Below are 21,789 nucleotides of genomic sequence, written 5' to 3' on the forward strand. Positions count from 1 at the left end.
GAGACTGGGGGGGGAGGGGGTAGGGAATGGTCCTCAATGGGCCTTGTCTTGTAGGGTAGAGAAATTCCTGGCAAGTGTTCTGGTTTTGGTGAACGCCTTGTTAGAAATAGGGAAGATTGCTGTTTCACAGAATCCTGTAATTCATCCCATCATGAGGATCATCTTTTTTGTGATTGCGAATCATCACTGGGGTCTGTTGGGTGAGTTTGGACTTCCTTGGACCAGAGGAGGTGTTTGGCTTGGCTGCCTCTCCACAGCCTGCAGCGGAGTTTGCTGTGGGACCTGACCTGTTTATTTGGTGATACCGCTTAAGAACGGAGCCTCAGAGCTGGAGTCGGTGGGGGCAGAGTTGATCATGAATAAATAGCATATGAGTGGCTGGTGGCTGGTGGCTCGCAGCTGAGAAAGCTCTGGCAGGGTCTTCAGGGCTCTGTGTTGGGGACAGTGGGAGAAACCCGCCTTAAGATCTCCATGTCTTCAAGAGGGGAGAGAGCTCGGTTCTGAATGTGGTGCCGGGAAGTCTGCGTCCAGGCCCAGCACCCGCCTTAGGAAAGGGAAGTTGCCACTGCGACTTGTAGATCAGCCAGCCAGGGAACCAGCTGGTCTGGTGATCGCCTAGCTCTGATTAGTTTCGTTCAAGAGCTGGCTGACACATCAGCATGCTCAGCCTCCCGCCTCCGCCAAAAGTCACCACTGGAAGGCACCTTCCAGACCAGCATTTCTCAACACTGTTACGTAATTGAAAAGATGATGTGATCCGATAAACTTGGGAAACCCAGGATGAAATCGGGCCAGACAGGTTTGTTTCAACTTCTCAGAGCCTTTCCCGTACTGATGTGGATCTAGAATCTGCTGAGATGGTGTTTTTCTCTTAAACATACTTGACTGCTGAGCGTGACTCGCTTCTTCTGGCTGCCCTTTAGGAAACCTTGTGCAAGAGCAGGGTCTTTGAAAGTTGAGCATGCGTATATGCAGCAGCGTTACCTGGTGGACTTGATAAATGCAGGCGCTTGAGCTCTCCCCCTAACAGTTTCTGCGTTTCGGACCAGGTGGTCCCAGGTGATGCTGGTGGTAGGGGGACCATGTTCTGAGAACCACTGGTCTAGACTTGTCCCTTGAGTCCACAGAGAAGAAAATCGCTAAACCGAGGGGTGTTTAATAATGATGGCTCCCAGGAGTTGAACCAGCCACCTAGTAAGCACTTCTCGTGACTGTTTCTAAAGGCAAATGGGATAATGATGGAATTGTCACTAGGAAGGAAGCCCTTTGGAAGCTTTACCGTGTTTGCTCCTCAAAACACTGCAGGAGAGCTCCTGGGCGAGGCAGGGAGCCCCCTCTGGAGCCCAGTCAAGATCTGCCTATGCTTGGCAACACTGTTTAGGATGTGAAGTCTCTGTACTTGAATCCTCTGGGCCTTACTCCCTCATCTCTACGTGGAAGAGGATGGATGTTTTATGGGTATCTCCTCCTCTTCTCTAGCACTTTATTTTTGCACTGAGTCATTTCTTCTCTGGCTGCTCTCCTCCTCCTGTCACCAGTCACTGGAGCTGGTATGATGCTGAGGTGGTGGAGACTCCAGGGTTACCCTTGCTGCCCTGGGCAGGAGCGTTCCTCAAGAAGCGTGATGGCGGAACCCCAGTGTGACCCCTGGATGGTGAACTGAAACAGGGATGACTGTCAAGTGTCAGGATGAGGCCCTAGTGGAAGCGCCCAGGGTCTTCCATGTCGCTTACTCACATGTCGCAGTCTGCGTGCTGCGTCTAGCCGTCTCTGGTGCAGAGCGAGTAGCAGTATCAGTTTGGATCCTATCTGTTAGAGGATCTTTCAGGGACTTCTGAGGCCCTTGGAATTGCATACAACACGGTGAGCATGCAGTTGTGTACATGAGGTTGAGCACACGTGCATTTTTCTGCTGAACAGGACGGTGGCCTTAGGAGGAAGGTCAGCCATGCTGGATGGTCCCTCGAGCCAGAGTCAGCGAGTCATGGGTTCCCCCAATGTTTATGACACATCTAACTAGCCCCTAGGCGCCAGGCAGGAGTGGCCACAAGTGACCAGGAGCCAGAAACCACAGCAGACCGGCAGTCTTGAGTGGGCGTAAGGATGAAGCCTCTGTTTTCTTAGAGGAGAGTGGCGATTAGCACAGAACACTTGTTCCCCCGGGCTGGCTGCCTGTGCCGGGGTTTTGTCCTGTGAGCTCTGCCGCTGATTTGCCCTCCTTGGGCATGGGGACGTTGCTGATGACAAGCACAGGCTAGGCCAGTTCCTGCTGAAAGGGGGATGGCGTTGCACCCCGTGGAGCTGGAAGGAGGCAGCCTTTGGTTGAGGAGGGCAGCGCGGCGGCGAAGGGCCCACCTTCTGGGCATGTGCAAGAGTGGCCACGTCCCAGTGGCTCTCAGGCCCATTGCCCGATCACCTTCCCTGAGGACCAGCCCGTGGGCTGACTGAACCTCTGCTAAGCTGAGCCCGGCTTCTGGCCCCTGGCTTAGCATCTGCCTGCCCACCCCGCCGCGGGGCTCTGGTCCCCACCGCAGGCAGGTGCCCTGGAAGGTGCGAGGCTGTGTGTGCAGTGGAGAGGCTGGAGCGGATGTGCGGGACGGGGTGGGGGGAGGGCGGGTCTCCTTGTCACCGTCACCTGCACCGAAATGGGAGTCATGCCATCCACCCTGCGTCCCCCCCTCTCCCCGGGCTCCTGTGAAACACCAGCGCGCCTTGGGCTCCGCGCCCCAGCCCCGCACCTGGGCATCACCAGCCGCCGCCACTGCTCCCCCCACCCTGGTGCACTTGGACCCATCCCCCCTCCACTGTGTGTCTAGGTTCCCAGCCCCCCACCTGCCACGGGGCTGTGCCCCTGCCCCATCCTTTACTACCTGTCTCAGGGAGGCAGCTCCAACTCTGCCCTTTGCTTAGTGAGCAAGTGGATTCAGATGCACAAAGCCGTAAGCCATGGGTAGGTATGAGTTTTTTCTTTTGTGTCTCTCCCTTTTGCCTTCTCCCCCTCCTCTATCCTCCCTCTCTCCCTTCTGCCCCTGCCTCCCACATTTCCCCCTCTCTCCCCCTTCTTTGTTCTGCACCCCCTAAATTCCCCATGAGACATGTTTTTAGCCTTCCTGCATGAGGTTTGATCTGTGTCCCCTTCATTGCTATGAGTATTGAAAAGACTCTGGTTCGGTCCTAAAAGAGCTTCAGTACCAGCTAGTGGCCCCCCGAGGAATATAGCTTTGCTCTCCTGATACAGGGGCTCCACTTTGGCTGGTAAACCCGTTTCTAGTCATATGTGATGTTCTGCCCTGGCAGGTCTCTAAGGCACAGCCAGCCCAAGGGCTTCCATGAAACGGGGTCCTGGCGTTAGGCAGAAGCTCCATATACACCCTTGGTATATGGAGTGAACGAGGCCAGACTGCTTTGCTCCAGGAGGGGATGGTGTCCCCCAGTGTGGCCCCTCACCATAGAAGGGACACAGTCACTCTGTGAAGGATGCCCGTGGGGTCGAAGGGAGCTCTGCAGACTTCTGCATGTGACCCACGGGGAAAGGCCAGGGTCAGCCCAGCTAGTAGAATCTATTTAGAGCTGGAGGAGCCCGAGCCCTGGATCCTGACCCAGCCCCGGGCCCACTGGGCTCTGACCATGGTGGACACCACTCAAAATACCCAGCCCTCGGCCGATTTCCCCACCTGTACCTATCAGGTGAGAGGAGGTAGAAGGTCTCCAGGCCCTCTGCACCTCTGGCTCAGCCAGAGGGCTGCTTCATCTGTTCACACTTTGGAGATACAAATAAGATGGCTGTGAAAAAGGGGTTCTGCTGGAAGATTTGATTTTATTAAGCCACGGAAGTTGGCTTGCCAGGGTAAAGATCCCCCCAGCATCGCATTCCACTCCAGAAACGAACTCCCATGAACCGAAATAAAGAGCTGTCTTTCTCCTGCCGTGCTGGGGAGGGTACCACCTCTGGGTCCTCTGCTGGCAGCCTCCACCTTTGCTGTAATTTGCCCACCTTCCCCCAACCCCAGAGCTGCTTCCTGCGTTGCTCAGGGGCTGGTGGGGAGTATAAACAGAAGCAGCGGTACATGGGGATCTCTCATCTCTCACCTCTGTCCAAATGCTTAGGGGCAAAGCCCACGATGCCAATAGATGGACGTCTGTTCAAGCCGAAGGGCACTTGCCCTTTTGTTATTTTCACGTTTTCCTCGGTACAGGATGGAGAACATTCTGCCAAGCGTACCCAGCATCACAGTCCATTTGTAGGTAGGGCTGGCCTTGCATTCTGGAAACCTAACAGGAGAGGCGGGGCCCCACAGAATGAGCAGAGGGCATGGGATACCAGACACCCCCCACAGTTCCCAGAGGCCTTTTCTAAAAGCACAGGAGCAGATTCTCAAAAGCCCTCCTGGCCAGACCTCTGGCACGGATGGTGTCAGGAACCGTCCCTTCCTGATCAAAGACAAGTTTCTAGCCATTAGGCAGGCTGGCCCCCCAGCTTGGGTGATGCTGGGTGAACATGAGGATGGTGGCTCACTGGGCAGATTCCAGCCCTGCACTGGCTGTTGGCTATAAAGGAGGCTGGGAGCAGGGGACCCCCCGGGGCTCCTGAGAGCATGGTCCTGTGGAGGCATTCTCAGGATGCAGCTCTGATGCTTTTCAGCCCCTGATGGGGAGCTGCCCGCAGGCAAGGACCTGGGAACAGTGAATGGGGTGGGGGCCCTGCCGGCCAGTGAGCAGTGGACCTGTGTCTGGGGCCTTGGTTCACAGCCTTCTCCCCACGTGTCTTCCAGATGCGCTGGCTCCCTCCCTCCGAGGCTACTTCTCAGGGCTGGAAGTCCCGTCAGTTCTGCTGAATCCTACGTAAGTACTTGATTTCAACAAGAACCGTGTCCCACGCCTGGATGATCCCAGGACAGAGCAGACATTTGTAACTGGGTAGCCCCCATCCTGCTCCAGCGCCCACTCCTAGGTGCTTCCTAGGCTTGTCCGAGGTCGTTCCGCTCACCCCAGGAACCCCGTGTGGCCCAGAGAGTTCTGAGGATCACTTACCTCAGGCAGGTTGCCCTGTTGACCTGAAGTCTCAGGTGGTGGCTCAGGTCCCCTTCGTTTCCGTTTCCAGGGGGACTGCCAGGGGCAGATTTCACTTACTGATATTCTGGGTACCATAAAAGGTCAGGACTTCCAGAGGGCTCTCATCCTGGGTCAGAAGGCCAGAGCCTTACCTAATAGGAGGATTAGCAATAGGCATCAGAGCCTCGGAAATCCCACCCCCAGGGGTGGTGGTCCACACTCCAACCCGTCAGGATTCTTCCTCTGGCAATAAGTAAGTTGAGGATGACATTTTTGTGCTGGAAGACATCAACTTCAATAAGCCACGATTGTACCTTTCCTTCCCCTAACCCAATGTATTTCTGAGTATGGTCAAGGAGCACTTGTCCTTGGGTAGAGACTTACATGCTTGCAGGGTTGGAGCTTAAAAGATTTCTTCACCAAGCAATTCTCAGAACCTTTATAACAATGTGAGCATTGTGAATCATTGAGATCAGGAAACTCTAGGGTGCAGCAGTATTTCTCAAACTTGAGACCAGGAAACCCTTTTCTCAGAGAATCTTAGGAGACTCAGGTTTTACTTAGAGCACGCCTTGGGAAAACTTGCCCTCACCTCTTACCCAGAACTTAAACCAGTGGCACCCATACCTATAACCCTCGGACCAGTAGTCATCTGTCAATGCTTGTCACTAATCTGTGATGACAGGGGAAAAACCAGAGTTCTTCCCTTAAAGCTGCTTGTATTTGTCCTTTATTCTGCAATGATGTTCTTTTCTGTGTTAAAATACACTTGAGTGAAATGGTAATGTTAGTGAATGACAATTGTATTTTAAATGTTCGTGGTAGATACCTAAAATGTTCCTTTAAAATATTTTGTGACATCTTAAAGTTTTTTATTTAAGGGAGACTTTTTTCCCCTGCCTGAAAACACGAATTTTAAGTTTTGAGGTGTTCCAGAGTCCCTTTAAGTACAGAATCTCCTAAGTCCATGCTTCATATCAATATGCAGGCCCATAATTAATGTTTATTATTGTTTTTTTATATGGACCACTTTAAAAGTCAAATTTGTTACAATACTGCTTCTGTTTTATAGGAGGGTTTTTTGGTTTGGTTGGTTTTCTTGGCCATGAGGCATATGGCATCTTAGCTCCCCAACCAGTGATTGAACAGGCACCCACAGCATTGGAAGGTGAAGTCTTAACTACTCAACCACCACGGAATTCCCCATAATTAACTTTCGCACTTGATTTCTATATCCCCAGCCATTGTGTCTTTGTTCTGAAAAACCTTAGTCATTCCATTCTGCGGGAACCTCCTCCCTTAGCGGGTGACACGGCCGAGCACGGTCGTGTTACAGGCTCCAGAAGACACTGTCCCCACGCACCTCTCTCTTCCATGACCATGTTTCTCTCTTAATGTTTGGAGGCTGGTAGGCATTCACCCGAGCTGTCTAGGGTAAGAAAACTGAAAACTGTGACACTCATGAAGGAGAGCACAGGGTGGAAGGTAGATCTGGCTTTTTGTTTTTTAGTATCAGCTAACAGTTGAGATGAATGACATCGGAGGGGAGGCCAGTGGGACAGAACCTGGAGGCTCCCCCAACTGTTCAGGAGTCAGCTTGTCCGCAGTGAAGAGGGACCAGGAGCGGGGGGCCGCCCGGGGCAGGGCGGGGGCCAGTGTTAAGCTTCTCGGTCTGCAGTGCCGGATGGTGAAAGAAAGCTGCGTGAGATGCTGGCATTTCCAGTTGGCAAAAGATGGTGATGGTGGCATAGGGCCTAAGGGAGGATTTTGCTTTAAGAACAAACAGAAGACAGATCGGTAAGCAGTTGAAGAGCTCTCCCTCCATTCCCCAGAGACCTAGTGTGGGCGTGGCCTCCAGTTGCCCCACCCCCACCCCACCCCACCCCCCTTGAAGTACTTCTAAGACACTGCCGGATCCACATGAAGATGTCATGTCTCCTGTGGCTGCATCGTTCGTTCTGAGAGAATAGGACACTCGAGCAAGTCTGTAGTCATTCCTTAGAAGGAATAGGGTTACGCGGTTTTCCTGGAGTTCCTGGTTATGCAGTTTTCCTGCATTTCCAAATATAATTAAATAAATCAGAAAAAAAGGGGAAGACAGAGAGTTGGAGTGGATGTGAGAGGGTGTTCGTTAGAAACTCATGAAATTTTCCTGGCTGTGGACCAAAACCACAGCATAAAAACTGTAGGCACATGTAGTTACAGCCTCACGAAATCAAAGGAGGACATAGCAAGAGAGATAACAAAGCTGGAATTTGAAGCTGTTTGTTCCTTTTGTTTACTTTCAGGGAGGAATGGCCTAGTCTGTCTTTGGTTGTTAACAGGAGAGCCTTGGGTACGTGGCTGGCTGTCATCTAGAGTCCAGGAGCTAGATATCCAGGCAGAACTTAAGAGTTTAGCAGGGTGGGAAGGGCAGTCTTCATGGTGCCCTGATAACTGCTGTGGCTCTTGCATCACCCCTGCCTTCTCCCTAGAAGAGGCCCCAGGACCATTCCTTTTCTTCTATGAACCAAGGTCTTTCAATCACACTGAAGTAGATTAACACAATCAGTATTCAGTGAAGATCTGCAGGGCAGAAGGTGCTATTCTAGGTGCTGCATATACAGCAGTGGATAGAAGCAGACAAAACCCCCGTCTTGGTGGAGACATTCTAAGACAGGGAGAAGAGTAATAAACTACTAAAACACAGTAGGTCAGATGGTGAGAAGGGCTCATGGAGAAATGCAGAACAAGAAAAAAAGGCCAAAGTCAAGGGTAGCAGGTGCTTCCTTGTACATCGGAGCAGAGGTGAAAGCTCGCCCATATTTATATGGGGTTCCTTTTCTAGAGCAAACCTGTGTGCATACCTGCTAAGTCACTTCAGTCATGCCCAACTGTGTGTGACCCTATGGGCCGTAGCCCGCCCGGCTCCTCTGGCCATGGGATTCTCCAGGCAGGAATACTGGAGTGGGTTGCTATTTCCTCCTCCTGTGGATCTTTCCAACCCAGGGATCAAACTCGAATCTCTTAAGTCTCCTGCGTTGGCAGGCAGGTTCTTTACCATTAGTGTCACCTGGGAAGCCCCAGAATAAACCTAACTTTGCTCAAGTTTAGGGAACAGTTTTAACTTCTCTGCTTTTCTGCTCACCTCCTCTTTTGCTAAATCGAAGTGAACAGGCTTGAGCCGGGTGACACTTTAAAGCACTGCTAGCTTTCCCAAACCTCGGAGGCCCGAGTTCATGAGCCCTGCCCTGAGGGGTCTCTACATGCGCTGGTTATGATTTCCCCACCCAGAAGCCTGGGGTTGGTCTGTTCTGCTTCCTGTGTGCATTAAAAAGTAGGGATGGGCCTGAGAACCTGCCTCCTGCCAGGTAATGGGGTCGTGGCATCCCTTCCAGCTTTGGGAGTTTAGACACACCAGGCATCTGCGCACCAGCTCATCTGCAAACCCAGACTGTGTGACAGCCCCCACCCCGCCCTTCGTCCATAGCCTATTTCTGGCCGGGAGACCCCTGAGCATGCGCAGCAGGTCCCTGGAAGATGTTCACAGAGCAGAGCACTGAGTCTGGGCGGCTCCACAGGCGCAGGGCAGGGCCACCTGCAGGAGCCCACTTGCACCCCTGCCCTAACTCTTCCCACCATCAGCTCCACTTGGCTGAAAGTGGAGGTTCAGAAGGCCCGTGTGCTCCCCATAAAGTTAAAGCTGAACGCCTGGGACTCCCCTCTGGTGTGTTGTGTTCCTTGGGGAGTCATCTCCTGGGGTGTCTACAGAGCATGCATTCTGTCTGCCCGCCTAGTGTGCAGACAAGAGTTGCTGATGTTAGCAACTGCAAAGGATGCCTTGGTGATAAAACCTCTGTGCTCCCAGAACCTGGGGCGAGAAGCTAGGGTCCCAGGACTCTCAAATCACCAGTCCTGAGTCATCAGTCCAGAGGCTGAGTGGCATCTGGTCATCAGTATGATTTCTTAAACAAGAAGCATCCCAAAAATGCAGCCTTGGTCTGGCCGCCCCGGGGCCTCTCTGGGTCTCCCTCCTTCCTCGCCCACACCTGGCAAGTGTGGACAAGGCCAGGGAAAGTTGGGTGAGGGGAGATGTTTTGTTTGCAGGGTGAATATTTTTTTTTCTGTCCTCAGATAACCCAAGTTTTACTAGGGAAGTAGAATCGCATCTATTCATCTTTTAATGTTTTTTATAGTGAAATTCTGGGGAGAACTTTTTTCCTCTTGATTCTGAGAAGAGAGATGCCCTAAAGGCAGCAATCTTTCAGTGCAGGGCACGGGTCTCCCTGCAGCCTCCTGGGGTCAGTCTATACTCCTTTGTACAGTTGACCTCCAGTTCACGCAGCCTGCCTGGAGCAGGTGCTGTGTCCCAGGAAGAACAGTGCTGAACTTGAGGAATGTTAGTGGGGAATGGGGTCCACGTGGGCCATCCTTCGGGCTTCCTCAGCACCAGGAATTCTTGATGAAAACCAGCCAGCTCGGAGGCAGCCACTCCTGCAGGAAGAACATTGAAAAATGTATGGCCCACTGACGCTGTCCCTTATAGTCTTTCAAAATTCTCAGATCTTGGGAATAGCAGGATATGTGTTCACATGTGTTTGCCTTGGAATTTTGTTTTTTAGTAGGTGGTTCTCCTGGAGAGTGGCTCCTTGGTTGACCCTGGGGTCTGGGGTGGCCCCTGGAGTTGGTTTCGGGTTCCTCCTCTCGGGGCACCTGAGGCTTTTGGCCAGTCCTGGGGATCTAGCCCATGGGAATGTGTGTGCAGAGGCCCTGCCAGTCTGCCCCCAGGGCGCTTACACCCTGGTCTTCTTGAAGGTGGCCTCCCCACTGGCCTAGCTATCAGGGAGCCCCGCTCTGCTACCGGGCGCCTCACCCCCACCCTGCAGAGCCTCCTCCACTCCACTCCACTCCACTCCACTGCACCACATCGCGGGCCCTTCGTGGCCGTGATGGTCCTGTTCACTCCTAGTGGTGTCTGTCCTCGGGCTCAGCAGGCAGAGGCCTTTGGTGCTGGGTCCTTTGCCTTTCAGCTCTTTGCCCTGGAGCCAGCCGGCATGGACGTCACTGGTGTTAATGGCTGCTCTTCTCTCCACCACAGGTTCCAGGTGTGTGATGGTGGCTGCAATATGTCTTGTGGGTATTAATGCAATCTTCAAGTGGCTACTGTTCTCGAGCTGTTCTACAAAACTGGAGCGTGCTGGTGAGTTCCAAGCCGAGACTGAACAATTCCTTCTGAGTGTGCCCGGTGTGTCCTGGGCCGGGCACAACCGCTTAGATAGGAGCAGTGTGGTTGGGACCAGCCTCCCATGCAGGGTGGGTGCTGGGGATCGGGGCGAGCTCTGTCACCTCCTCTGGCCACCACCTGCTCAGAGACGTCATCCGAGGAGAGCAAGTGAGCTCTGCAGGTTCTTAAGAGTGTGTGGCTCAGTGCTTGGTCCTCACAGCTTTGCTGGGTGATGCCCGGTTGAGTCAACACTTCTCATCTGGCAGCATCCAGGGATGAGATCATCCACCAACGGGAACTTAGATATGAATGAATCTTTTCCCTTGAAGCCCTAAGCCTTTTTAAAAAAATAGTTTTGGTGGAAATCTTGATGTAGTATGTATATCCCTCTTATTAATCCATTTATGCTAAATACAGTGTAGCCCTTTCTTATGACTGGAGACATTTTGATGAGCCTTTTCAGAAATAGAGTGATGATGTGGGCCTTGAGCGTGACTGAACTATGATGGTATCTCACTGGCTCCCTCGAAACCGTGGGGCTTTTCTGGTGGTGAAGGTTTGAGTGACTTGTCCGTCTTTTCCATCGATACCAGCTGTCAGTGTTCAGTTCTGCTTGTAGCATGCAGTGAGGTCTCCATCCGTGTGTGGGCCTTCCAGTCTTTTTGGAAAGCTTGACCTAGGACAGCAGGAATGAATGCCAGGGGCAGGCCAACCGCAGTTACGGCTCGGCCCAAATAAGGTGGCAGACTGCATCCCTGTGAGGGGCCTATAAAGCAAAGATGAGTCAGAAGAACACGATTCCTGCTAAGGATAGAATCGGGCAGTCGGGCCTAGGAGGTCATTACCACATTTGGGAGGTAAGCAAGCACGTGCTCAGAACACCACCTCTCCTGTACTCCAGAGGGGCGTGTGGTGCCTGTGTGGGGAGCTGGCTTCCAGCACTTGGGGTCTTTTTTTTCCCCAGTGAAGTCTGTTTCTCACACTAACCTGGGGCTTCCCTGGTGGCTCAGGCAGTAAAGCGTCTGCCCGCAATGCAGGAGACACTAACCAAACTTAACAGGTAAACGTTTTTCCCACATCACGGGGGAAAGCTGACAGATAACCACCAGTTGTACAGGCTTCTGATTGGTCAGGTTTTCCTGTTGTCATGGTCCTTAATGGAAATGCCCACTGTATTCTTATTGATGTTACCACTCAGTAAAAAGACAAAATTTTATTTTGCTTTCTCTCTTCCTCTGGGGAAATTTAAGGACCAATTGAAAGCCACCCATATATAACTTTGAAGCAGGTTAGTTTTTTTTTTTTAATGCAGTAGATCAACCCAGACTTCAGTAATTGGGGCACAAACAGATGAACCCCGTGAGAACGCAGTGGGGTGACTGTCCGTGGACAGCAGGAGGGCCTGGTGACAAGGGGGAGGAGAACCAGGGCTTGGTCCTGGGGGGAGGCAGCTGGGAGTCTGACCACAGATGAACCTGAGTGAGTGGGCGGTGCCAGCGTGGATGCGGGAGGGCCGGCAGCACTAGCCCTGTTCCTGGTGAGGCTTCTGGGTCCCAGGGCCACCCAGGGGGTTCCCAGAGCTCCCCGCCCAGCTCGGACAGCCCTGCAGAGGTAGGCCTGGGCAGAGGGGAGGGTCCGGTCCCCGGGCTGCACAGATGGAGGGGGGCCGCGTCTTAAGCTTAGGGAGGAGTTCCTAACCACAGAAGACGGGTGCCCGGAGATTCTAGACTGTGGAGGTTTCTATCTTGTAATATTTACTTTCACTTATCTGGTTGCACCGCTGAGTCTTAGTTGTGTCGCTTGGGATCTTTAGTTGCGGCAGGCAAACTCTGAGCTGGAGCACATGGGATCTAGTTCCCTGGCCAGGGAGCGAACCCTGGTCCCCTGAGCTGGGAGTGCAGAGTCTTAGCCACTGCACCACCGGGGACGTTTCGACTGACCCTTTTTAAATGTTAGTCTTTTTATTACTAATTAGTATGACATTTTTTTAAAAGCTGACAGAAAATGAAAACTAAACCACTCCTTAATTAAAAACCTTAAGTCATATGATATTGGGATTTAGGTAGAAGGGAATGTTCCTTACTTGACTTTTAGTAAAAATGAACAAATGTTAGAAAAACTCTTGGGGAAGAAATCATTAGGAAACAGGTCAAGTATATAGGGATAGATCGGTGGAAAACAGGATTTTCTTACTGCTGGGAGGGAAAAAAGCTCGTAAGGCGCTTGGATCAATAGACTTGAACCTACAAAGTTACCTCTGGGAAGAGCGGCCTCTCCCGGGTCACGGCACTGACCACCAGCAGCAGGGCAGCCCTTGACCCACGCACGTCAGCAGCTGTCCCCAGGCACTGCGGAACACACAGCTGAAATGAGCTGGTTTAGAATTGCTTCCTACGCCGTAAGACACCAGGAGACGCTCTCCATTGTCTTCAAATTGGGCGGGTGCCAGGGGTTCCCTGTCTTCCCTTGTTTACCTGGCACGTGCGTGTCACAGTTGACCTCCTTTCAGGAAAGGCTCTGTGAGCAGAGTCTGCTGTCTGTGACCCCCTCCCCGCCGCCCCCGCCCCAGTGCTCTGTGTTCCCGGATGCCTTTGCCGTGTTTAAAATGTCCTTGTTAATACATTCCAAGGTTTGAACTCTGTTTCCAGCTAAACCCCCTTCCTTGTTTACAGGGACTGAAATAGCCACATTTTGACCTTGTGTTCAGTCTGGAACAGCTATGGCAACGCGGATACATTCTTTTCCCATGTGAGAGCTGCCTTTATCCAGCAGAAGCAGCTCAGGAAGTTATCAACTCGCACCCCCTTCCTTGTCCTTTTTCACTCTGAAAGATCCATCTTTCAGCCTAGGTTAACCAGCTCCATCCACCTTTCTTTCTGCTCAGGAACCTGGCAAGGGCACAGAGCATCCTGAAGCCAGGTGGGCTTCTCGAAATCCTGGGCGGGTGCCTTCCCAGCCCGTGTCAGCCTTCTGGGGTGACTCCTGCTCTGCCCCGAGGGCCAGTGTGCAGAGCTCCACAAGGGCTCTGGGCACCTCCTAGCTCTCAGCCCAGGGGCCTGCATCTCTGGGCCTCCTCCCACTAATGGCCCATTGTTCCAGTTTCATTTGTTCCAGCATCCCAAGTGTCTGCGTTTTTGCTACAAGCAAGTGACTGTGTCTGGAGAAGAAGGTAGAGCTGGTCTTAGGGAGGAAAATAATCCAAGGTGATCCTTATGTAAGTGGTCTGGACAGGGAGAGTGCCTGTGAAGTGCTGAGAAGGCCCTGAAGGGACCAGGAAAGGCTGGAGGAAGTGGGGCTTCACCTGAGTTTTGACAGACAGGAGGGTCTGTGTGCGCGCAAGATACACTAGGGAAGGGAGGAGGTGCGAATACAGACAGCATGGTCTTGCTGAAAGGGGATTTTAATGAAGCTTTTGAGGATCTTGGGGAGGCACTGAAAATCTGGGCAGGGGGGTGCGCTGGTGCTTTAGGAACTGTCCTCTGGCTGGTCAAAGCACAATGAAGAATCAAGTGGAAACACCCAGGTGAGGCAAACCCCCAGTTGGTAATGCTGGTGTCAGGGTGACAGAGTGACCCGAGTGCGGTGTATGTGAAGGCAGCTCTGAGTAGAGACGCGTGGCCTTTGTGGTCATGGCAGAAATATCCAGCACAAAGGTTAAGTGGAACGTGGGGAGCTGGCTGTGGAACCAGAAAGAGGCCTGAGTGGGCACAGTGCACTTCCCGAAGGTGGCCTCAGTTCCCGAGAGGCAAGCAGGCCTAGACCAGCCAGGCTCTGCCTGCAGGGGCTAAAGTTGTGGGCCCACCGAGGAAGGGCCCTCCGCCTGCTTGCGCAGTTCCTGAAGGCTGTCGGTCTTGGCTGCTGTCCAAGCCCACGTGCTGTCAGAGGCCGCTGGCCGTTGCAGGCCCCTCAGGTTCCTAGGGCCCCGCTGCTGTCCCCAGTGAGTTGTTCTGAAGTGGAAAACTGCTGCTCCTTAGAATCGGTTTTTCTGCAATCTATGTCCACAGCTTGGGTTGCTGGCATGGGGCCAAGTTTGCAATGCAGGACTTGTCATTCCAGGCCTGATGAACCCAGAGTGTGGAGGAAGGAAACTGGCCTTGCCTCCAGTTTCCTAAAGCTGGTTCCCCTCCTCAGTGGACAGAGCTGGGGAGGGGGGCGCTCTTTTGGCAGACTGAGGCCGGAAGGTCTAGAGTTCACTAGGGAACGGCAGCTACTATATGACCCTCCATAACCCTGGTCCCAACCCTAGAGCTGCTTGCTGTTCACACCTGGATGTGATCATGATTTCTACTGGGTAGAAAGATTTGGGCGGGGGGGCGGGCGGGCAGAAGACACGTGGCTTTTAAGAAGGGATCCCTCCAGATGAAGTTGGTGTAGTGGTGTATTCTTGGTTATCAAAATTGCATAGCTTTGGTACTTTGCTAGATATTCGTGATGTGTGAAAAAGCATGATAGCTGTATAATCTTAATCACATAAAAGTGGATGCTTAGCTCTGAAAATACAGAGACCTAGAAGGACACATCAGCCAGCAAACTGCTTGTGAATATGGATGACTTTTTTTTTTGCTTCTTATGTTTCTGATTTCCTATTATGCAAGTGTTAAACTTTGCCCACTTAGATTCCTCCATCATCGAGCGAGTGGTGGTGGGGGTTAGGCACTGTGCTGGGCTCCGAGAGAAGCAAAGGAATCAGAGTGGGGTTTTCCTTAAGGACGGCACCTCCTCCTCCTAAACAAGTCCTGTTTCCCAGAAAGTGGAGGGAGGAGTGGGGATCGCTGAGCTTAAGTTGGAAGCATTTCTCAACCCAAGGGGGCACACTCACTCTAATCGTCAGTCTTAGCACGTCATTTGGTTAATAGTTCCAACAGGCTGAAGAGACAGGTTAAGTGCTATGCTAACTTCAAAGAATCAGAGCCCTACTCCTGAAATCAACACCCTTCTCCTCGTGGACTTTTTCCTATGATCCCTAGGTACGTGATTGCCGCATTCAGTCTAACAGCTTGTGGCTCATTATTATTTTTACCCGTTTGGACTGTCATCTAAAAACTAGGCGGTGACAAGATATATTGGGTCAGAGTTCAGATCTAGCTGGCACTGTACAGATCTGGCTTAGATAGGAATAGTAAGGTCATCTTATCAGCTATGTTTGGGAGTGTTAAATATATTTGTTTCTAATTTCAGGATTCCTTGGTAAATACATTTTCCCAAATAGGTCTTAACACAGGGCAGTACAGTAAGTTCCCTACATGCGAGTAAGTTTCACTTCAAGAGCATGTCTCAAAGTCCAACTAACACAACAGTACTTTACTGGGTTTATAATACTTTTCACACAAACAATCCAGAGAAAACAAAACACTTTTAATCCTACAGTCCCCTTGATAAGTACAGGAATACAACAACTGGCGTACAGGGAAGAACAGTTACTGACCGGAGAAGGGCGGAGAAGTGAAGGATCGTCAGCAGTAGGAGATGAAGGCAAGGTGCAGTTTCACTCTTGCCTGATGTTGATGGCACCACAGATTCTGGTTCCTTGCTGGTTCAATTCTATTCTCTTGGGAAAAAACTATCCATGTGGTAACACTGGGTTGCACTCTGAATAGCTGCTACAACCTTTGTGTTCTTGTTCTATGTTCCCATCCCATGCCTCCTTAAATAAAGAAAATCCCCTTTTCACGTCCTGTGTCTCGAAGCGCTTCAGTTTCTCTTCATCCTTTTCCTGGGCCTTCAATTCCATCTTTTCCTCTTGCTCCACACTCGGTTATCTTCACTTTTGTTTCCACCACTAGCACTTGGCACTTCACAGTGGTACCAGCTACTTGCTTTACACTGTATGACTATCCTCTATACTGTAAAGTACACAAAAGCACAACCACTGGTAGAGGATGCATGCACGTGACGGTTTACTGCAGACACGTGAACTTACCTGACTGGACACCACAACTTTCTAAAGTTCAAATATAGGGGCCTTAAACTATGTGTAACGACAGCCGCCTCCCATGTACAAACCCAAAATTCTAGTCCCTTTCCTACAGTCAGACTTTTGTGAGTCTCACCTATTGGTAAGAAAAGAAGGGACTGGGGAGTTAGACGATAGTAAAATGAGTAACAGCAGGACACTTACCAATGCAGCCTTTTTGCGTACTTAGTCACTCAGTCGGGTCTAACCCTCTGGACTGCAGCCTGCCAGGCTCCTCTGTCCATGGGATTTTCCAGGCAAGAATACTGAAGTAGGTTGCCATTTCCTCCTCCAGGGAATCTTCCTGACCCAGGGATCGAACCCACATCTCTTATGTCTCCTGCATTGACAGGTGGGTTCTTTACCACTAGTGCCACCGAGTAAATTCAGACACACAGAATTGAGATGTGTTTAAGAAACTCCTGGGAGCCAGGCGGGGCTCTGGCAGAGGCAAAGTCTTGTTGATTGTCCAAAGGCCCTTTTTTCTGCCACAAAAAAAATGAGTGTTTCCTTGCAGCTGCAGGGGAAAGAGAAATAGAAATTAACCACCCACTGTGAGGCCACCAATCCTCTAGTGCAGGGTCTTGCTGTGGAGAGGGTCAGTGAGTGTATTCTGTGTTTACACAGACGAGTACATGCACAACTCTGAAGGGGAGCAGCCAGGGATTTCTCAGCTGGGACTTCTATCCACCATGTCTCCAAACAGCCCTGCGGCTCAGAGAAAGGATTGTATGCGGTTATGAGATCAGCACCTCTTACATACCTTCTTTCTGTTTCAGGTTTGAACAACACCTCGCCCAGTTTTGAGCCCTTCAAGACTTTGCCACAGCCTCTGTCACACATCTGTTTTTCTCGAAGAAAAAAATATATAATAAAAAATGTTTTACTCTTTTACACTGTATAATTGTAAGAAATAGTGTGTTATTTGTGAACGCATGGTCTGCCATTTCTGTACAGTTTGGAGATATTTTCAAATGAAACATAAAAGATGTCAACGATAAAACCAAGAGAGTGAGTATTTTTATACCAAACATTTTAAGTGTGACAGGATGGATGATCTTACACTGGGTTGGATCACACATTTTGTGCTTGACTTTTGAATGCTTGTAATTTAAAGTATCTATTTTTTCTTTCCTCTAAAATAAGCTGCATGTTTGAGGCATGGTTTAAAATATTATCAGAATTTCCAGGATCATATGGTGAATGTATAGAAATCTGTTTACCTGGCCTGGGTCCATGAGTAACGCGGCGATAGAGGTTAGAACTGCTGGTGCGGCCCCTGAGGTTTGCTTCCAAGTCTGGTAGGACGCCCTGCAAGACAATCAGAGCCTCCGGGAGCTTCCAGTGTGATGGCGGATTCCCAGCTGGGCAAAGCAGCCTGTGCTTGGTGCAGATTCCTCATTGAGGTGCACCCATAACACGCCCAGCAGATCGGGGTGACTATACAAACTGTGTGTGAAGTTCTGGGTTTTGCCTTTTTCTTCTAACAGCAGGCTCCTGTGTGAGCCCCGCTGATGCACAACACCCCCAGTTGATGTGTTGAGTCTAAAGGGGAAGCCTCCACTTGGGAGCCCAGCCCTGCCCATGTGGCCGCAGTGGGCACCTCCCAAGCGATTTGCAGAATATCAGCTGAACTGAGCTGGTGTTCCTGAGTCTTGGCGGCACCAGGCCAGACGAACCATTTAAAAACCTGACCTTGAATCCCATACTCACTGGGACACTTTGACACACTGGCCTGGGGGAAGATGCATGAGCAATGAGGAGAGGTCAGCTTGCTTCAAGACTCCCTCCACACCTGGGTCAGTCCTGTGTGGGAAACGGACACTCTTCCAGAGTCACCTCATGCTCTCCCCACTGTGGAAGAGCAGCCATGTGTAAACATACGTTGACCTACAGATTTTTAACTGCTGACATACTAAATGTGACCACAAGCTCTCTTATTGATCTGCTCACAGTTTGCTGAAGATTTTTATATTCTAATGATTATATATATATGGCTGGTGTTGGGTTTTTAGTTTCATTATTTTCTATTAGAAATCAAGGTGTCGAGATGCTTTTAAGGGTCATCACAAAACAAACGAGAGCCAAGGGTGAGAGGCTCTAAAACTTACGAGAAAGGCTGGCAAGGGGTGTCTCCGGTGCACCCAAGCGCTGCTGAGGCCTCCAGCACCACCTGGTTCGTGGTGACAGTTGTAGACTCTTGTTTCCAAGGAAAACAGAGCAACTTCCATACAGTCTGTTCTGCTTTTATAAACTGTTTAAAGGTACTTTTCTATTGTCATTTTTAAAAATAAAGTGCTAATTCCAGCTGTCACACCACTGCTTGGCAGATTCCTTCTTGCAAGACCAAGTACATCCGATACTGCAATCCAGGAAGTGGCAGATTTTGTTGCCATTTTCAGGTCTGGATGGAGCAACCGAGGGAGGGATGGGAGAGCCTGTGGAAATGCTCTACTGTGGGTGCCTGGGGACCCACAGGGACACCGTGGCCCTGAGCCCTCCAGACCCTACAGGAGGTTCACGGGGGAGACACATACCTCTCTCTTGATGTCTTTTTACTGCACTCAGCAGACTGCACATCCACCTCAGCCTACAAAGACTCTGCAACCTACATTTGTGGTTTTCTACTGACTAATTTATTAGAGTAAGAAATACATTCTATTAAGTGGTAAGACAGGCACTGGTACCCAAGCAATAAAAATGCTTTACCGATTAACACTCACCAAGCCCTCTGTCCCCAAAAGGGGGGAGGGAGGTCACAGTGCTCAATTCCAAGTGAGGGCAACAACCACTAACAGCTACTAGTCTTGCTGGGCACTGACATTCCAGGTTCTGTTGTTGGACTGCACGTACCTTTTGCAGAGGAGACCAGCCACCAAAAGTGGGTCCCAGCCATAGCCTGCCAGTACCCTAGAGCCGGGGTTGAAGGCAGACAATGACTGCACAGCTCTGCCGCCCTGCCCAGCCTCTGAAACCCACACCCATCACAGCTCAGGGGTTGTGGCTCTGGGACGGGCTCAATCACGCAGCTTCACCTTCAGCCGCGCGATTGAGCGCGGGACTTCCCACTCACTCCAAGGCAGCAGGTTCAAGCCAGGAGGCAGAGATCTGAGGGTGCCTCCTTGGAGGGGCTGAACACCATCACTGCTGTGTGCTTTTTCATAAAATGAGTGCCTGGTCACCACCACTGTGCAAGGGACAAGTGTGTAGAGAGTACCTACCCGTCTACTGTGAATTCCAGGCACAACCTGTCTGGTCGCTTGAACACCAGCTTCATTTCCTGTCACTCCACTGAGCAGAAACAGAGTGTATCTTCTGGAATTGGGAACTTGGGTCTGTCTGTTCCCTCTGCTTACACACATAATGTCCCAGTTTGTAGGATCCAGAAAAACGATAACTAGGCCATTTTTTGTTACCGAGTAAATCCTCCCTTGGGGGTAAAGATCTGCCGCTTCTGAACACAGGACTAATGCATCTATAATATAAAACCACCATTTAGTACTGAAATTAAGAACTATGCCCTCTACCTCTAAAAAAATTACAAAGTAATCTGGAAAAGAACCTTAAAACTTGCAAAATGTACATTATACTTACAGTGTAATCATATGTGTGGGCTTCAAATTCACTGGATCCAGTACCTGAATATATGGCAGACCACTTTCACAGAGTAAGCATGGTGGACACCCCGACAATTCTTGGGGTCTGTGTCACAATGACATACAGGAATCAACTGATTCTGGGTGTTTCAGGCAGGTGTGCTTAGCTCTAGGAGTGCAAGCTGACTTCCTACTGTTTCCCCATCCATCACTGGGACGTCCGACTGTTAGGGGACAAGCGTGTTCGAATTTCAGCACAGGGTTGCCCTCTTGCTCTTCAACTGGTCCCCCTGTTCTATCATACCTGATGACATCAAACAATTGTCCAACATTCTGAGAAGGCAGAAGAGTATCTGTTACTAATGACATTATCTGTAACACTGGTCTTCAAAATGCCTACACAACTCATGACTCAGATACTGAAAAACCACATGCCATCAACCAACGGATAAGCCTCTCTAAGCAGGGAAACATTTACCTGCCACAGTGAAGCTCTGTCACCACCGCAAACTGTCCTGGGTGGCACTCAGCTCCCCAAGACTGGCCTGGCTCTGTAACCACCCCAAGCCCCAGATGCCAATCTGCTGTGAGAAACCTTGGCTTGTTTCCTCCTCTTTTTGCAGCTCTCCTGCGACCCATGGGTGCTGATTCCCCCGGACTTCCATGGTACAAACCACACTTTACTGCTTTATAAGTGGAAAAGGGCCCTGTGCCCATGAACCATTACAACAGGCCCATAAATCAAGACCACAGGGAAGCCTGTTCCCCACTGCTCACATATACTGCTCATTTCAAGTTTAACTCTCTTGCCATGCTAAATAACAATTAACAGAAATTTAATTATGTTAGATGCTTAAATTCAACCTAAACTTGTCTTTAGAGTTAAAAGACACACCTACATGGAATAGGAAATAATGCTCAGGTTAAAACAGTATTCACCTGGACAAGAGAGTACTTTTTCCTTAAAACTAGGACCCAGAAATGTTCAAAGCTTCTTGACACTCACATGCAAGATAAAACCTGGTCTTGGAGTTTCTGGAGATGGTCCTGCCAAGGTCAGGCTGTGGTTTACTCCATAAGGTAAGTTGGCCCTGAAGGGCTTTGGAGCCCCGCAAAGTTCTGGGTGGTGGCAAGTCACTGTGTTCTCACAGGGTCTTAAACCCACATGATTTGAGTCACAGGAACATGCTGGCCCATCTCCAAACGAGGAGAGCTAGATGAGTGTTCCAGGCCTGTTTCCAAAGAGTCCATAGTAGCAGCCTTGCCACTTGGCCTGCAAGCACCAAGTCTTTCCAATGGAAACCCCACTATGAAGGGAAATGTGTTTTTGTTTCTTAAGCTATGGCCAGAAGGAAGGGCAACAGCATGATGTCAGGGCCTATTCCAGCTCTGCACTTCCCAAGTGCTCACTCAACACCATGCTCACAGGGCAGGGACGGGGGTTCTAAAGTCCAGCTCACCTGAGAAGTGGTTTCCAAGAGGTCCTTTGGTTCCAAGAGATTCTCCCCCACAGAACACCCATTCTCTCGGGAAAAGCCCACAAAACACACCTAGGGAAAGGGTGGACTGGGAAGCCCCATGGGTGGCATCACGTGATGAAGGTCATCACGCTGCCTCCACACACAGCACCCTAGCCTTGCCACACAGCAACAGTAGTGGACCTGGCTTGTTAAGGACAGTCACTAATACCTTAAAAAAAAAACAAAAACCTGCAAATGAATCATTTTTGCAAGTAAAAGCAGTAGCTAGAAGGAAGAGGGGACATCAAATACCATCTCCCATGCTTCAGAAAACCATTGTTAGCTGCTAAGAATGGGGAGTTTATAAATCCGAATACCCTATGTCCACACCCAAAATGTATTTTCTGCTGGTGAGTTCAAACACTCCATCACAGAAGAACCCAGGGCTACATGCCTGCAGCGCCCTTGCTGCAAACCATGGACCGAGCAGGAACGGGAAGCAGCTGCCCTGCCCTCTCGCTCAGG

At 50.7% G+C, this 21,789-nt stretch overlaps 1 protein-coding gene across 1 annotated transcript in view; it reads left to right on the plus strand.

Moving 5' to 3' along the window:
- Positions 1–10,231, plus strand: part of RBPMS (RNA binding protein, mRNA processing factor) — a 191,346-nt gene extending 181,115 nt beyond the window's left edge. Inside the window, exons 7-8 of the mRNA XM_052661383.1 lie at positions 4,773–4,842; positions 10,130–10,231. Of these exons, the coding sequence (XP_052517343.1) occupies positions 4,773–4,835 (63 nt within the window). The 3' untranslated portion in view covers positions 4,836–4,842; positions 10,130–10,231. The remainder of the gene's footprint in view (positions 1–4,772; positions 4,843–10,129) is intronic.
- The last annotated feature ends 11,558 nt before the right edge of the window (positions 10,232–21,789 follow it).

The sequence above is a fragment of the Budorcas taxicolor genome, chromosome 24, assembly GCF_023091745.1.
Source record: "Budorcas taxicolor isolate Tak-1 chromosome 24, Takin1.1, whole genome shotgun sequence".
NCBI classification, from domain to species: domain Eukaryota; kingdom Metazoa; phylum Chordata; class Mammalia; order Artiodactyla; family Bovidae; genus Budorcas; species Budorcas taxicolor.